General features: G+C 33.3%; 1 protein-coding gene across 1 annotated transcript in view; it reads right to left on the bottom strand.

The window, feature by feature from the left end:
* Positions 1-4,823: 4,823 nt before the first annotated feature.
* LOC136026035 (G protein-coupled receptor kinase 1-like) overlaps positions 4,824-15,556 on the bottom strand; it is a gene marked incomplete in the record, with an annotated part of 161,755 nt that continues 151,022 nt past the window's right edge. The window contains 2 exon segments of the mRNA XM_065702193.1: positions 4,824-5,961; positions 12,893-13,143. Of these exon segments, the coding sequence (XP_065558265.1) occupies positions 5,818-5,961; positions 12,893-13,143 (395 nt within the window).

Raw genomic sequence — 15,556 nt, 5'->3', positions numbered from 1 at the left:
CATGCAATACAAAAACTGTGAGGAAAAAAAAAGAGTTAAAACTACAATAATCAAATATGTGTGATCAGTAAAGAATGGGTGACAGACACAGGTTTACTTTAATGCCGTCATTTTTAAAGCCAGCATTAGCTTTAAAAATTTTAGGCGGTCTATAACAGCCAACACTATTTTTGAAATGGCTAATTTAAATTACAAGAATGTAAAACAGGACACTATAATCAAGAATTCATCTATAATTTTGTTCCTACGTGAAAAAAAGGGGAAGGTAAATAGTAATCGTTTCCAAGGTTAAGCAACTATTTTAAAAAAACGATTTTCAAGTATGGGTTAAATTACCATTAAAATTAAAGCAAGCCTGAGGGACAACCTTTTCATAATTGAAATTGATGATGCTAAAAAGAAAATAGCAATTACACTCAGATGAGTCGAATATTAAACAAACAAAAAACAACAGATTTTCAGAAAAAAGTTTTTAAGGTATTGTACTACATATGAGGTTGAGGTGATTCAGAATTAGAGTGACAAGCAAAGAGTTTAATAATAACTGGCATATCCAGTAGAACGTTCTGTTACTGATTACTTGAGGGATCCTATAACCGAGTTTAAAAGTTCAAACTAAAACTAGATAAAAACAGTGACATACAAAATTGTACCCAATGCGTATGGGAGAATAGTAAAAGTTGAAATTCGAGCTCGTCTCCTAGACAAAAAGAGGAATAAACACCGAACGTAGTTTCAAAGTAAAATTTTAGAGCTTTCTTTTATGGATTTTTTTTTTTATTAAAAAAATGGAGATGCAAAAAAAAACACAACTTACAAAATCTGAGGGAGGGGACATTTAGATTTTTTCCAATTTTACAAAATTATATTTTTTGTAATCTAGAGAAGAGTAACTCCCCATTAACTCCCCCCCCCCACAAAACAAAACGCCCCTGACCTTCCAAGGCGCCTGAACTCCATAGTCCCATGCAAAGTGGCTACTAGAGTATCAATGTAAAACTTATCCTCTACACCACGGATTATTGTAAAACATAGTTTTTCTTGCAATTATTGTATCAGCAGACAAAGAACTTTCCTACGACTGGCCCGCAGGGGGATAGAAATATGCAAGTATTTGTTTATTTCCTTAACATAACTTGAGCCAAATTCGACCTATCACTCCTCCAGGAAATGGGTCACATAACGAGGATTGAGCATTATTTGTCTCAATTGTATCAGATTTCGTCCCTCTCCCCAAAGTATGACTTTCTCTTTGGCCAGGTTAGATGTTTTGACTATCACTAGATAGAGGGCTGCTGTTCACGAACGTGGCGAATTCCAGCGCATAAGGGTGTGCCGTATTTAGATCGGAAGTAGCAATTAACATTATCGTAAGTTAAGCATATCTAGAATATGTCTTAGGTAGGTAGTATATGTAGTTTTTTTATATTTTCTTCATACCAAAACTGTGGTTCTTTAAAAATTCTTTTTAGTCTTCAGAAGACATATCCGTCAAGAAGCATATCCACATTTCTTTATATACCCACTCACAAGTTAGAAATAATATAACACCACGTAGCAATAAAAGTATGTCGAACTAGGGTGGAACAGGTTTTTTATTTTTACTAGTGCTCGGCAAAATTTGATTAACATTTTCATATACGAAAAAACTAGCCTAAAACTCGGGTTCTAGGGAGGGGTAGAGAAGAGGCGTCATCCCCCAAAACAGAAAAGTAATATCTCAAATTTGACAGTCATCTCTAACGTAATCTAATCTAATTCCAATGTGCACCGTTTATTCCGTTTAATTAATTGTTAAATTTGGAAATTGCTTAGTCAATTTGGATAGTTGGAATTACAATTCTCCAATTAGCAAGTTAGTTTCGAGAATTGTAATTGAATGACGTAACATAAGCACAATTTTGACAGATCAATATTTTTTTTATCAAGAAACGAGAGGGGTAGCTAGCTCTCGCATTTATTTTTGAAGAAGAAGTAAAGGATTTGGGTTTCATTCAATTGGTCCAAAACGCAAATAGTATCAACAATAATATCAAAAATAACAATAAACCATTAAAAAAACAACACTTAAATTAGATAAATAGCAGATATTAAGTGTCAACAGATAAAACATAATTGTCAAACCGAGTAACGAGAAAAAATCCTTAATCAGCCGTTAGTATTACTTTTATCAATTTTTTGTCATTTTTTTGCACTGAAAGGGTTTCAGTCATTTCGCAGGATCATTATAGATCTAAAAAAAAAAAAAAAAAAAAAAAAAAAAAAAAAAAAAAAAAAAAAAAAAAAAAAAAAACAGCTATAGTGATTTCATCCTGATGCAGAGTACACAGGATTATTTTGGGTATTCTTTGATCTCGATATAATTATAATATTTTTTGTCCCAATTATAGCCAGTCTTTTATCCCCTTATTGTCGCTGTCAAGCCTAAAGATCGTATCTGACGTTGTCGCCAAAAACCATTTGTTAAGCTGTTCTCAAAGGAAGGATCAGCAGGAAAATGTATGCTTGACCCTATTTTGAAGGTCCAAATCCATACTGATCTCCTATTCTAAGTATGAAAAAGACATGTACGGCGTTAAGGCGAAAATTCCAGATACGGAAGATAATTAACAATATCTAACGTTAATTAACAAATATCCTTTTATAAATAGGCTTTATTGATTATTAATTAATTTTATATCCTTTATAAATTATCCTTTTAAAAATTAACCATAAATTAAACTATCCTTTTATAAATGAATTAGACGAATTTTCCAAATTGTCCATTTCTTTTCAAAAAAAAGGGGAACACCCTTTAATCATAAGCATGAAAATGTGACATATTCCGCTTAGGGAAGATGAGAGACCTGTTATCAAAAATAGGACTTCCATTAAATTTGAATTGATTAAACAACAATATGATCAACAATCATAAAACGATTTTCCTTGATATTAATTATCTAAAATTCACAAGAAATCCGACAAATTTAAAATTGACCCTTGCAACAGAAAAGTTACTAGCATTTCCACTAATGAGAAGCCAAAACAATATATATATATATATATATATATATATATATATATATATATATATATATATATATATATATATATATATATATATATATATATATATATATATATATATGTATATATATATATATATATATATATATATATATATATATATATATATATATATAAATATATATATATATATATATATATATATATATATATATATATATATATAAATATATATATATATATAATCGTCTTAGCCGCATTTGAGAAGATTCTACATCCTTTGGCCAAGAGGGTGTTGTCTCTGCACTTCAATTGATGTTATTTGGGTATTCTTGTGTCCGGAGACACGACACCCATGCATTAGACACAACCTACTATATATTTAAGGTTTATGTTGGTCTAAGTATTCCAAACAAATAAAAAATTTTAGACATTGCAGTTTGAAATTAATGAGTAGTATAAAAGGTTTTAAACATTTTGTTTTAAAGAATGATGAAAAAATAAGCAGATATCTGGGGCTTTCGTAGATGTATATGAATCGAGACAGTAGAATAAGTAGCCCTATGAATAATGGAGCATCAATTCAATTTTTTTCTATTCTTGAATATAATGTATTGACTTTAGACAGTCAATCTTCGTTCGGTACTATCTGATGTGAATAAATATGAAGAGAAAACAATACCAAATGAATCAAAAGAAAACAAAAGAAGCCAGAAGTTTACACAGAGCTCATGTGAGAACCAGTTTTCTATGATGCCTTAATCAGTGAATGGGTATTTAAAAATAAAGTAAAGACTTAAAATGAACAGAAAGAATAAAATAAAAAACAGTCTTAATATGCCATTTATACATACACAAAACATATAACTAATATTCATTTTTGTCTCAATAAGCCAGAAGTTTCACTGATGATCAGTAACGCTAAGTTACGCTCGTTAGTTACTTCGAGCATAAGTTAATTACGCTGCCTCTTCCTCAGTTAAAAAAAACCCGTCAGGATTAATGTTACAAATTAATAAATCAGTAAATAATTTCAGCATTGTCTTGACAGATGGCTAGCCTACCGACCTTGGCTAGTAAAAATTTAATTTGGCCGATTAGTTTTTACAGAAGCCCACCTTATCAATCCTATAAAAGAATGAAACAAGATTTTAGCAAGGCATATTTGTGGCAAATTCCCTGATTAGGATTATTGACTGGTGGCATCTGTTATAAGTAATGTCTCAAGATAAGAAGTGAACCCTAAATAACTAAAATTTAAGCAAAAGTTCGGAAATATTTTTGTTTTGATTTAGTTGATTCTGTTAAAGCAATGTATCATTGCAATTAAAAAATACATCATACGTACAAGTCTTTTTTTCCCCTTTTTTCTTAAAGAGTAAATCGCAAGACGAACGAGCGAACAAAAAAAAAAATCAACACAAAAATGAATACGAGCTGTACTACATGACTTAAAATACTCCAAAATTTCAAGCATGACATGTGAATGCACAAAGTCATTCACGCAAACAAATTCACCGTATACACCATCTCGAAACAGATTTTCAGACAAATATGTTGAACTTGACTACTAATCAGAAGTATAGTTATATTTCAAGTGTTGTGAAGATTTAAATGAAATTTCATGTTTAACAACTGAACTAGGAGGAATTGTGCACCTGAATGTGATGCTTGTTATAAATATATATATATATATATATATATATATATATATATATATATATATATATATATATATATATATATATATATATATATATATATATATATAATATATATATATATATATATATATATATATATATATATATTATATATATATATATATAAAAAATACATGCAGCCCAAAATTTAAGAGAGATAATATGCCGTCAATGATATATGGGAGAAGCCCTAACTCTTTACCACTGGAATATCAAAGATATTCTAAAGCGTTTCACAATAGAAAGGAAAATTGATCGTCTAACCACATAAAATAAAGAATTAGAAAAATTTACGGGTTACATACTCATAAGGTTGATAGTTTAGCTTCAAAAGGCCGGAGAAAGTTCCCAGATTTTCCTGGCACAAACCTTCATCTGAAGACATTGTCTCCGTACATCTCTTTTGCATTATCAAAAAAAAATTATAAAGCCATAAAATATTTACTACGTTTCACCCTTTAAAAACCTAGGTATGAAGTTTAAGTCATAATAATCTCTAAAAAAGCAGTTTTCCAATTATAAAAAATAAATTAATACTGAACTTAGGTTCAAGTACATAGTTTCTATTCTCTATTAGCCAACTATGCCATTGGCTAAAGTACATCGCACTAATATAACTTTTCCGCAATATTTGTATTGCACTCCGGGGAACATTAAACACATGCGAATACTAGATAATTTCCCTCCAAGGATAAAGCCAGGGTTGCCAATCTTCTATAGCTTAAAAAAATGGCTCTAGAAATTAATGATCAACATCTTTCGGCTGTTCTTAAGATAATTTTGGCTCTAATTCATTATCACCCAATTGTATACATAAAACTTGTAAATACGAATCCATGGCTCATATTTTTCATAGTCAGATTTTTACACTTTCCGTAAGAAAAACCAAAAAGTTAGCGCTGGCAGCCTTAGTCAGGTTTTTAATCCTGATTCATTTTCAGAATATATGCTATCACCAATCCTTTGTCAGTTTTTTTGTAATCTGCTAAAGAAGATTATCACACTAAAACCTTGGCACAGTAGAACAATTCCATTCTTTTGGTACACCAATTTTAAATAAATCTAAACGTTTACGCTATATTTGAAGATAAGTCAATGGTTTTGTTAATCACTGGTTTCCGTTTCGGAGAGATGTGATGTTCTCAGTGCCGTAAAGACGACCTGCTTTCTTGGCGACCGACGAGAGGATTTCTTGAGAGAATTTCTGAGTAGATCGTAATGCCAAGGACCATTCTTTCATTGCTATGCAATCCTATAAGAGACAAGCGTTACATAAGTCTATAAAATACTATAATATCCTAAAAGTCTTAAGACAACCTCAGGATTGATTCTTATTTAAAAGAAAATAAATTTTTTACCATTATTTGTGGCGAGTTTAACAATAATAATTTATTTATTGCACGTCATACAACATGGATATAGCAGAGTGTAAATTGAAAAAAAAAAAAAAAAAAAAAAAAAAAAAAAAAAAAAAAAAAAAAAAAAAACATAGAAATCTACATTTACGTAAGAAATTCTTCGAAGTAGAAAAAGAGAGGATCAGTATTTGTCATAAAAGGTGGCTAGATAGATAGATAATTTTTTATTTGCAACAATTACATACATCAATATGATAAACCAGTGCACATGCCTGGTGGCATACTTAAGCACTGACAATGGTACAACGCTACCTACACTATGAAAATAAAAACTAGCACTGAGTGTGTTACATACTTTAGCTCTGATAAAACCAAAAAAAAAAAATAATTCAAGCCAAAATAAATACAAGTCTACAGGATCAACATAAATATACAAAAAAAATAAACGTAAAAAAAAAAAAATTCCCCGCAACACATTAAACACAAATCACCTAATCATTTGTTATTTATTTGAATATTTGAAAACCCGTCATAACTTAGATATAAAATACTAACAATACAATAACAAATATTACCAATAACAATGTAACTGTTATTATTGTATCACCAGTAACTGTAATGTAACTGTCACTGTAATTGTTACAACCAATTGTAATAGTTATAACAATTACAGTGACGAAAGTAAAACAGTGCGAAATAGGGATGAAACCTTTTTATTGACAGTGAATAGATATAAAATTATTTAACTGGATATTTCTGTATTGTATTGTATTGGAATTACATTGTGTATTTAACTGTATTGGAATTACAGTGACAGTTACATTACAGTTACTGGTTATACAATAACAACAGTTACAATGTTATTGTATTGTTAGTATTTTTATTTCACCACACTAAATTTCCCACAGAGATACGTATGGAGCACTTTAGTTTCTTCTATCAGCAAGTTTCCCAAATAGTAAACAGTTTTCCCCTTTTTATTCTTTTGATCAGTAAAGACTAGTTTATCCAATTCTATTTTTTTTTAAAATTATCAATTTAAATATTTGGCTTTTAATTATATTTCAATAGTTTATTTCTTATTTGCTACCTTTTTTAGGTAATGTGTTAATGTCATCATATTTTACTTTAAAGTTATAATTTTGAGAAGTTACGACGGATTTTAACTTGACACAAAGGGCGAAGCCGGCTCTTTCAGAGCTTGCAAAAGCCTTTTTGAAAAATAGTATATTATCTCATTTTGAGCCTTCCACTTATCAATCGGAATACTTTCAAAAATTGCAGCCGATAGAAGTGACGAAGAACATCCGACAGTAACTTTAATAATATTGTACAAATCGTATTGCAGAGAAGAAACCTACTGCCTGGTCTCTTTATGCGTAAGAAATACATGTAATATGTTGTTAATTTTGGGTCATGAAATATAGATGTGTTTCCATCAGTGCAAGCATTATAAAAAATTATTTCCCATCCACATCTCTAAGTCATGCTCCATTTTCCTCGCTTTCTGATAGCGACAAAGTTGAGAACAAACTATTAATTGAAATTGCCCGAAATTAAACGAGTCTTGAACGTCCTGACCCTTCAAAATCCAACGATCCCAACAAAGGGATCGGAATCCCATCAGTGTAGCTGGGATTTAAAATCCCAGCAAAGCCTGATCAAAGAATGCTCTATACTAAATTGTCATTTTGAACCAGTATACTGTTGACAGTATAGTTCTATTTACTTTATACATGCTTTTATTTCACTAATTCCTAAAATACATGCCCTTAATCATCTTTGGGACCTTGGGCTATTTCCAAAACACCAACTTTTCCAAAGTGTTTCAGATAGTAACCTTACCAAATTTAGAATTATATATTAACCCGGAATAATTTGGCTCCAGACCAGAATATAAATAGTTCCTGTCAACTTGCATTTATGCTTAAACTATATAGTCTAACAGATGGTTTACTGTAGGTATTTTTCCCAATATTAAAAAGTATTTGAATTCTTCCCTTCAACTCAATTCTTCTTGATAAAGTAGCAAAACAGTGCATGGAGGTTTATTGAGAGAATCCTAGCCAGTTTTCTATCTGATAGAGAGCACTGTATTCTTCTTTAAACAGAGATAAATCTAACTTTTCCAGTATGTTTTTGTGGGTCTACGCAACGAACAAAAGGAGGTCCTTTATCCATTCTGATAAATTACAATAGTGTTATGAGTAATATATTTTCAAGGTTGCAGATGACTTAAATATTTTGCGGTTGACACATCTCAGTAACCTCATTGTAGAACTTAGTATCAATCCCTTAGGTAAGACGTTGAAATCCAATCACGATAGTGTGAAGCTTACGTTGAACAGTAAAATAAAATTCCCTCATGCCAATTTCATTCCCTAAACCGTTTCAACTAACTGCACTTGCTTAAAACTGAGTACCCGAGCATAAGTGACTCTGTTTAATTTCTGTAGTTTGTACTCCGTCGTACAGCATTTGTACTCCGTCGATTGCTCGACCAAATCAGTTCTTCTATCGATAAGTACCAGTATGGTGGACTCCAGGAGTGCAGTACTACAATTTATCTAGTGCGTTTGTATGATTGTATACTTACATGGCTGGATAAGGGTAATCGGTTCCTGAATCTTGGTGCAATAGACTTCCAAAAAGCTTTTGATTTTATTAACCACCTGATTGCTGGCCAAAATTTGAAGATAATGGGTGCGAAAAAGCGCGTGTTATCCGTGATTATGGATTTCTTATCTAATAGGAAACAGCGTGTTTATGCCCTGTTTGGGGGGGATTCTGACTCCGATTGGACAGGTATAACATGTGGAGCTCCGCAGGGCACAAAGTTGGCTGCCATTGTATTTATAGCCGTGATCAACTACCTACTAGTCGAATATGAGGATCATTACAAGTTTATAGACGATATCTCTTTTCTATTGAAATACTTAGTTGAAAACGGGATTGTTAAGAAAGAGTTCAGTGACGATTTCTTCGATGCGTTTATTGCCGAGTGCAATGTCTCTAAATTGATCATTAACACGAATAAGTCAAAGGTCTTACGCTTTAATCCGTTGAAGCGCACATTCAGCCAACCGAATGTTCCGTTTCGGATTGTCGACTCAATAAAGATTTTGGGAGTTACTTTTTCAAGTGATTGTTCTTTCGGCTTGCACGTTGAAAATGTTGTTAAAAACGCAAATGCATGTCTGCAGTCTTTGAGTACAATGCGTAGATTTGGCTGTGATGTCCAGTGCCTATTGCTAGCTTATCTTACATACGTCCGTCCAGTTCTGGAATATGCAAGCCCACTATGGGGGCCTGCAGCACTGCGTACTGTATACCTCATCCAAGAACTTGAGTCGGTGCAAAAGCGAGCCGTGTTCATTATTATTGGCGATCGACAACTATCTTATGGTGAAGCGCTTGTTAAACTCAACCTCCCCACGTTGGCCCAAAGATACGAGCAGATTATCCTGAGGTTTGGGAAGTTTCTTCTCTCTAAACCCCAGCATCGAGACATCTTACCACCTACTGCGCCGCCCAACTACCGTACGCGTCACCAAAATAAACTGGTTCCAGTAGCTTCACGCACGAACCGCCACGCAAATTCGTTTGTACCTTTTTTTTACGGATTTGCTAAACAGAGCCGAGTGATATTTTCTTCTTTTTTGTGTTAATTTGTTATTTAGCATAGTGAAGCAACGCAAATTAGCTGTTAGCTACGATGTTGTTTAAATAAACCTCTCTCTCTCTCTCTCTCTCTCTCTCTCTCTCTCTCTCTCTCTCTCTCTCTCTCTCTCTCTCTCTCTCTCTCTCTCTCTCTCTCTCTCTCTCTCTCTCTCTCTCTCTCTCTCTCTCTCTCTCTCTCTCTCTCTTCAATTTCTAAAATAATGAAATTTACATTTATTGCGAATACGCCTTTTTGACAACCAGGATGCATATAGTGTCTTTCAATTTAGTTCAACTCCCCTCAGTATTCCCCTAAAGTTTCAACTTCACATCCAAAGCTGGTCCTGACATTTTGCAGACACGCCGTTTCGACAACCTGGATGCAAATTGTGTCTTTTGATTTAGTCCGACATCCCTCATAACATTCTCAAAAAGTTTCAACTTAATGCCGTTATCTGTTCCAAAGCATTGCAGAAATCCCGTTTGGGCAAACTGAATGCACATAGTGTCTTTTGTTTTAGATCATCATCCGCTTCAACATCTCAAAATGGTTTCAACTTATTACCATTACCAGTTCCTTAGATATTGCAGATACGCCCTTTTGACCATATGAATAGATTAAGTGTCTTTTAATTTAGTTTAGCATCTCCCTCAAGATTCCCTGAAAGTTTCAACGAAAGACTCTTAGCCGTTCTTGAGATATTGCAAACACGCCCCTTTGACCACCTAGATGCATATAGTGTCAACATGTCCCTGTATATTCCTTGAAAGTTTAAAATTTAATACCTTGACCGTTCCTGAGATATTGCATATACGCTCTCTTGACATACTGGATGCAAATAGTGTGTTTTCATTAATTCTATGATTTCCCTCAATATGCCCTGAAAGTCCCAACTTAATATCCCTTGCCGTGCCTGGAATATTGTAGATATTCCACCTTCCTCAATATCCCTGAATTAATTAATAGCCTCTATTAATTCAATTAATAGCCTCAGCCGTTCCCGAGATATCTTAAATACACCCTTTTGACAACCTGGATGAAAACAGTTTCTTTTGATTTAATTTTAAGTCCCCTCAACATTCTCGTAAAGTTTCACCTTAATACCCCAAACTTTTTTGGACACCCAGGATAAAAAAAAATGCCCCTCCCTTTCTTAATCGTCTAAATTTCGATGGGATGTCTTTGGGAGACAAGGGCGCAGCTAAGAAGGGTATAAACGTTGAATTTCCAATTGAATGAGTCCAATTCAAAATTTCTATACCATCTCCTTCCATAGGAAGTGGCCTGGGAAAAAGCGAATAGACAATACACTGAACCAATATCGTCCTTAAGTTAGGCAGCGCTATTGCACTGCTGAGATCAAATAGGGGGGGGGGGGACAAATTTTTTTCGAAAAATATAACGAGCAAATTTAAAACTAGCATAGCTCTGATAGTAAGATGTCAATCTTAAAGAAACTACAATGAACATAGAAACAAAATCTGAAATGAACAAAATTCCGATGAATGACAAATTCCAATAAACAGGTAATACCACAATTCAATGTCGTCTTACCTCCACTTTCAAACCATAGAAACTGATTAAGCTGAAGTAAACTGAATGAGCTGCCCTTGTGATGCAGAAACATGCTAAATATCATGAATTACTTCTTAACTATATAGATGGCACTATTGTAAAGGGATAGAGAAAACTCTTTGGCCTACTCTGAAATATAATAAAATATGCTTTTTTTTTTTTAAATAAACGTATTCTGCATTTCAAATGTGCATTTAAGAAACATTCAATTGCTATATGTTTTCTCAAGGAATAGAAAAAAAATATAAATTATGTCTGGTTTCTAGGTGAAAGCTACAGGTAAGGCCTAGTTGATCAGAACTTGGACAAAGCAAAAACATCTTACGACTAAATAGCATCAACTGAGTCTGGTTAAAGTCAGGGCCAAAAATAGAGCTATTGGAACATGATAATGTATTAGCTAACAGCCGGTAATTAATGATTTGGACTATATATAAATATAGTTTGACACAAATTCTTCTGAAGTTCAAGACGTATATTCCACTGTGAAGCAGATTTACAAAAATGATATTTGGAAAATTTACAAATTCCATGCAAAAATGCTGCTATTTAATTTTTATATACCAGAAATTAAGCATCATCAGTGAGCCATCTACCCCCCCCCCCTTTATACAAAAAAAGCAAAAACTTCAGGTATTTAACTTAAAAAAAGCTAAACAAAAACTTTGCTTTTTGGTAGTCAGTAGCACGACAATAAAGGCACTGGGGGAGAGGTAGAATACTGGTAACAAGTACTTCACATTATAGTACTAGAATATAACTACCCAAATATGTCCACATCGCTTCAGACATCCTAGACTATAAAACTACAATAATAGAAAATGAAAAAAAAACTTGATTTAGAGAGCGTGCCCGGGAGGATAGATGGGAAGGTATTTGGTTGTGGAACTAACCAAAATTTACGGATTTGTTTTTCTCGATTCATGTCTACAAATTTACATGGTGTTGAAGGTGAATTTCCGATTAAACCTTGATATGGGTTACTCAAGTTAGTTCTTTGTTCCTTACTTTTAAAAATTCATTTTTTCATCTTTCTAATTTCTAACCCAAGTAGTATTACTTTGAAACCTGAATTTGTTTAGTGGTTTAAAATTGGGTTAAAATTCTAGACGATGAGCTTTTTGCTATCTCAGAAAAAGTCATTGAGTTAGGATGATGAAAATTAGCCAGATGATTTGACGTGAAGATGGGGGAAGGGACTGTCCTTTTCGAAAAAAAATTACTTACTACTCGAAAACATTCACATTCGAAAGAAATTTACTTAGATACTCGAAGAATCGTAACAAGGGAGAGTCCTTGCTTTCCTCTTTCAATCGGCTTGTGCTTCCTAATCTTATGTGAAAGTGCCTGATTCTTAAGAACTACCTATAATGTTTCACCGTTTAAAATTATTTATTAACAAATATCTTGCTGTTAGCACCCATCCCCCCTTTGCCTCCCGAAAAATACTCTCAAGAAGTCTCTCTCTCTCTGTGATTTATATGGTTTATGTTTTCAACCAAAAACTCATATCTTCACCACCATTTCACAACGCGAATAACAATTCAAGAAATGATAACAATGATGTAAATATTAAAAAAATATACTACCTGACTCGTTAGCACAACCCGACCCTCTTTAAGTTTGAGTACAAGACAGGGTACTCCCTTTATTTGAACAGGTTCTTGTGCAACTTCTTCAATCTGGTCCATAAAAACTAGTTCAGTTTTCCCCGAAGAATCAGGATGTAGCTCTAATCGATTTGGATAAAGTTTAAGGTAGCGTGTTTGCCACGTTGAACCAAATGACGCAAAGGGACCGGCCAATTTTTTCATATATCCATCCAACTTTAGGTCAGTCTCTGAAAAGAAAAAAAAAACAAATAAAAAAGGGTAGTAGTTATGTTTGACTGCTTCTTGGCTAGTCGCATTCCAGTTCTCTTGAGTCAATCGGCTTTCAGAAATGAACCTACGGCCTGAAATAACCCCGGAAAGAAACGTCTATGGACGTATAGCGGTCCATGGATCGAGAACACTAACGCTGACCACGTTGACCTTCAGCCAATTTCAGAAACCACAAAAGTTAAATTACAACACATCTAGATTTTTGTTAACTATATTTTGTTGCATCTTACTTTCTGCTAACCAAAATTCTATACACCTTATTTTTTGCTAAATAAACTTTAACGTCTTTTGTTGTTTTTTTTTGCTAACTCAATTTCAGCACGTGTTATTTTTTTCTAATTAAGTTTTGATGAATCTAGTTTTTGCTAACTGACATTTAATGCAATCCTATTTTGGCTACCTAAATTTTGACATCCTCAATTTAAACAGCTCAAATAAACAAGCTCAAAAACATTGGGAATCACGGTATTAGACACTAATATTTTTCTTTTTCAGATACTAATTAAGGGCAAAAAAAAAAAATAAGTGCTGAGAATAAAAAAAAAGTGCTGAGAACAACAAAATGTAATAAAATATACAATTGATATTATGTGTACAATAAATGCACAACTGAAAATGTACAAATGTAATTGAACAAAAAAAATACTAATTTAGAAAAAAATATTCTTTATGCAGAATTATCTTTAATATAAGAAAATGAAACAATTTCAATTTTTCTGGAGAGGGGAGTGTCTGGCCTACTACACCCCCCCCCCCCGGCCCTTTCAATGTCCCATAGACATACGCTGACACAGAAGAACATTTGTATTTATGATATCTAACTCGAAAGGTGTTGTAAAGAGAATAAGCAGTTTTCATTATTTATATATATATCTATATTTTATATATATATATTATATATATATATATATATATATATATATATATATATATATATATATATATATATATATATATATATATATATATATATATATATATATATATATATATAAATCTGAAACTTTTAAGGAGCAAAATATAGGGTCTCATGTGGCCTGCCAATCTTAGATTGCTCATCTCTAGATTAAAGAGGTGTAAAAACTAGATTGTATAGTATCCTACCCTTTCTCTTTTTCTCTCCAAGACCATGTGAAAGTTCTAACTCCACTCCGAATCACTCCCAAAACATTACAGATATGGTATTCAACAACCTGGATACACATACTATCTTTTGATTTAGCTCTACCAGATTAAAGCTAGTCTCCCTACCCCTCCCTCTTTCACCCCCAAGATTATGTGAAAGTTCCTATCCCACTCCGAGTCGCTCCTGAGATATTGCAGGCATGGTGTTCAACCACCTGGATGCGCATACTATCTTTAGACTTAGCTCTACTCTTTCCCTCAAGGCATAATTCAACATCTACTTGCCACCACTTTCAACACTTACTGAAAGTTTAAAACTTGATAACCCAAGCACATAACCTCTTTTGTTTTTCTCAGATAGGATTGTTGTTTCCAGAGTATAACCTTGGATAATTCTGGGAATCTTGGCCTAATAAACAACTTTTAAGATCAAGCTAATTGGACAGCAAAGACCAAAAGTAGATGACTTTCCTACTTAAACAATTACTGAACATCAGGCAATTTAGATAATGTAGGACCATTGCCCCTGAGGCTCTTTTATGTCGGTCCCAGAAGAATACTTACTAGACCTTTCGACGCTTCTAAACGAAATAGCAGTCTCAAAATTCTGATCTGCTATCATGGGAGTAATATGTATCAGAAAAGAGCACAAGATGGAGGCTGGTTGCCCTTCAACCCCTTTCGTTGCTTAAAATAAACTAGAACGTCTTAAATCTAGTTAAACGAGCCGCCTTCCAAGTTTCTATGACCCCCCTTCAATACACAATGGATGGGGAAAACATTTTTGTCCCTTTGTTGAGGCCAGTTTAGGGAGGGGGGGAGTGTTAATTTAATTCTTTGCATTCAGGTCACTTTCGCCCAAGGACTTCGGGAGGATATAATTTCTGAGACAAACGGCAAAGAAATTTTTTTATCTTCTTTGGCACCTCTTTGGGGGGGGGGGAAGCACCTCAAAAGTGGGTCCTTCTTATCCCTAGGACTCACGACTATAAGTTTCTGATCAGGAATAATAATAATAAAGCCTTCGGACCAGTTCCGGCCCCCTACCACCCCCTACCAACAACTATATGTTTTGATTCTTTAGTCTCAAAGAAGGGTCCCTGAACGTTTCGATCGTCTAGACACCCATAATTAAACATACCCCCTTTTCCGCTACAAAAACCTATCTAGACACAAATCTATTTGTAAACAAAATTTACATAATTTACGGCGGTTGCCCAACGGTGGTAGGGTTCATGTCATTCC

Source organism: Artemia franciscana, chromosome 4 (assembly GCF_032884065.1).
Source record: "Artemia franciscana chromosome 4, ASM3288406v1, whole genome shotgun sequence".
In the NCBI taxonomy this organism is placed as follows: domain Eukaryota; kingdom Metazoa; phylum Arthropoda; class Branchiopoda; order Anostraca; family Artemiidae; genus Artemia; species Artemia franciscana.
Note: the sequence above shows the minus strand (reverse complement) of the source record. Positions and strands in the feature narration are given on the sequence as shown.